This window comes from Macroventuria anomochaeta (genome assembly GCF_010093625.1).
Source record: "Macroventuria anomochaeta strain CBS 525.71 unplaced genomic scaffold BU25scaffold_7, whole genome shotgun sequence".
Taxonomy (NCBI): domain Eukaryota; kingdom Fungi; phylum Ascomycota; class Dothideomycetes; order Pleosporales; family Didymellaceae; genus Macroventuria; species Macroventuria anomochaeta.
The window spans coordinates 833,902-837,078 of NW_022985368.1; the positions used below are offsets into that span (position 1 = coordinate 833,902).

At 48.3% G+C, this 3,177-nt stretch overlaps 1 protein-coding gene across 1 annotated transcript; it reads right to left on the minus strand.

Moving 5' to 3' along the window:
- Positions 1 to 1,419: 1,419 nt before the first annotated feature.
- BU25DRAFT_335190 (uncharacterized protein) lies at positions 1,420 to 2,476 on the minus strand (the record flags this gene model as incomplete). Its single annotated transcript, XM_033702577.1, has 2 exons — positions 1,420 to 2,253; positions 2,306 to 2,476. Coding segments are annotated over 2 exons (1,005 nt in total), but the record flags the coding sequence as incomplete, so codon positions are not given.
- Between the last annotated feature and the right edge of the window lie 701 nt (positions 2,477 to 3,177).

Sequence of the window (3,177 nt, forward strand, 5' to 3'; positions counted from 1 at the left end):
TATCACCGCCATCTGCACTTTCTCGAGCTCTAGAATGCAATAATGATAGAATTTATTGTTCGCCAGCGGTCCGCTGCTCAGTTATCAATTTGGTTATAACTGACCCATAGGCCGTTATCAATCCGAATACTGCCACCATGCTTTTGATGTGAATCCCATTCAACCATAGCTTTCTTGATTTACTTCGCGATTGTAGGACCCTTTCGAGCTTGTCAACCTTGCGGACTCTAATAGGTGCTGGAGTCCAGTCCTTTGGTCGGCTTGGGTGAAATGGATTGTGTCACGGTTTAGGGTGCCCCTGCCTGTCGTACCTCACCTGCTATGAGAGTGACTGCCACGTCACACTAGCGGCGTTTACAACTACCCACCTATACATACTGTTCGATACAATACTGTACAGTATAACCTCAGTTCAAACCTTCAATATTTCCACACATGCGCACTGATCACTCAGGTTCTACCGCAACAGATTGAGTATGAAACAATCGTGCAGAGCATAAACTCCCTTATTGTAGCGGTGTGGACCACTGTAGAATACTAATAGCTACGGCAAACGATAACGTAGGACTATCGGGTCGATGGAATACCGCGCTGGATTGCTCTCTAGCTAGGAGGAGACGACTATATACCTGACCTGTAACACACTAGTCCAGGGTAGTGGTCAGGGGTATAGTCAGGCACTGTACGGACCAACCGATACCGCAACACTTATTGGTGGCTATGCACAGGCTTCCCTGAGTGGTCTGGCAATATGAGCTTTGTGCCTACACTGAGTGTTGTTAGAGATATTGCCAACCAACTGCTTGCAGCACGCAGAGGAGGCAAGGTTGACGAAAACTGGGTTACAACCCTCATCCGTTCCAAGTCTGAGCTTAAGTCTCAGTTTAATCAACAGCCTCGATCGCCAAAGAGTGCTTTGCAGCAACCCAGGGGTTATTAGGCCCTGGTTTGACCTTGTACAGAGTGTGAAGGCAGAGTACGGCATACACCTACAATTTGATGAAACTGGTTTTAAAACAGGTAAACCGTTCGTTGCTCTATGAAATATTGCCTTAGTACAACCCTTAACTTCTCCCTTTACGTAAAGCTCACCGAACTCAAGTAACGAATGAAAGTCTGTTGGGGATCGTCAGTGATCCGTACGCATGTGCGGAAATATTGCAGGATTGAACTGAGGTTGTATTGCACTATTTTGTGTGTTTTTAAATATGTTGTGGTCTCGGTTGAGACCCTATTACCCTGGTATATACTGTTCTGGAATAGCGACCTCCAGGGCCAGTATATAGTCGTCTTCTCCTCACGTAGTCTAAACTGTGACAAAGTCTATATTTGTCGTTGGAGTAGCTTTTTACAATAGAAACATGGGCTACTCCAGTACACAGTACAAGCCCACGTCAGCCGGCATGTCCCCTTTCCATCTCATGCACCATTAGCAAGCCGAGTCCGGCTTCCATCAGCAGTGATGCGCTGCCTCGTTCTAAACCTCACAAATTGGTCCGCCATCCTTTGCAGCTCGCCGCTGTTGAAGTCCACCGCAGCCATCGGACAGAAGAGCAAGCTCTCACCCAACTTCAATTTCACAATCTGCCGAAATAACGCCCGCTCATCAATACTTGTCGGGACCTTCTTGCCATCTTCCTCAATCCCATCACTGCTGAGGTACAGACCCGCAACATGCTTCTTCAAGACTGCGAACCAGGCTGGACTACTGCAGCGATGTACCATGATGATGCTGCATAGGTCAAGTAGAGCGGTGTCCAGACTTGGCTCTTGTGTTGCAATGACGATACGCGTGCCCTGATGACGCTGCTCTTGAATACTCTTTAGTAGCTTGCCAGTAAACTGCTTCGCTGCCATGTTCTCGTTGATTAGGTAGTTGTGTGCCTCGTCAAGCGCGATGATCTTTCCGCAAGTTGTTTGCGCTACGAAAATCAAGAGGCATGTATCAAACAAGACACAAGCAGAGTCAACGTCTACCACGGGGTCCGTTAAATCCACGATCACCAGCTTACCAGGTGCACCGATGAGGTAGTCTGGGCTCGGCAACCACTGCTTCTGCGTTGAATCTGCGAACGGGTCTGGCTTTGGCTGGTGGTCGAGAAAGCTTTCAAGGAGATTGATCCGTAAGTTCAGAGGCTGATTCTGTTTTTTGGAGAACATCTGTGCATCAAGCTCTGCTTTCAGTTTTGCATAATCAAAAGTTCCCATGCCACCTGATTGGATGGCAATATCCCGTATGATTTTGACAAGAGTCTATACTTGCCATTAGTAGCCGCATTGTAAGCGAGCATTGGCACCAGCTAACCTGAATGTACAGCGGCGCTTCTCCATCTTTCGCGACAGCCATAAGAGACTTAACACGTTCAGTATCAAGATGCTTGGGTGCGATCAACAGCTTCTTCACTTCTATCTCCGCGCCCTGCTGTCTAGCCATATCTTCGTACCGTTTCTTGAGGTTGCCATAATTACTTGCAGCCTTTGCCGATGACCTGTCGACCCGACGCAGCTCTCAGGGATATCTGTTCATGCTGTACGGCATGCCTATCGACTGGAAAGCAACACTCCAACGTTCAGTCACAAAATCAACCACTGAGGCAGAGCTGCTAGCTCTATCAACAGCAGCCAGTGAGCTACAAGCTTGGAATCAACTATTCAATCACATCAAGCTTGACCTAAAGATGGTACCAACAATCTACTGCTACAACCTGCAGACTTTGGGTGTTGTCACCAAGAACAAGGACAAGCTGTTCACGCGATTACAACATGTGGACGTCCCCACCATTGGCTGAGACAGGAGGTGGCTGATGGACGTATATCAGTTCAGTGGAAGCCTACCAATCTCATGCCAGCCGATAGACTCACCAAGATACTTGTGCGCCAGAAGCATGCTGAGTTCTTCCGACAGCTTGGATTGAGGGACGTCAAAGACTGCCTGTCAAAGGCAGAAGGACTGGACAGTTGTCCGCACAGGCAGTGCTCTCATTAGTCAGCTCATTTGATTAGCTCCCGCACTAGCGCACTGTAGATATCGCCCCGCTCTGATAGCTTCAATACAACAACGCCCTTATCACAAAATACTCCCTCATCAGGTTATGAGCCCTCTCTTAACGACCGCGATCGCGACCGTGCAGTAGTACACCTTGTCAATAGCGCAGGTACTATCGCAGCGCCTTCCTG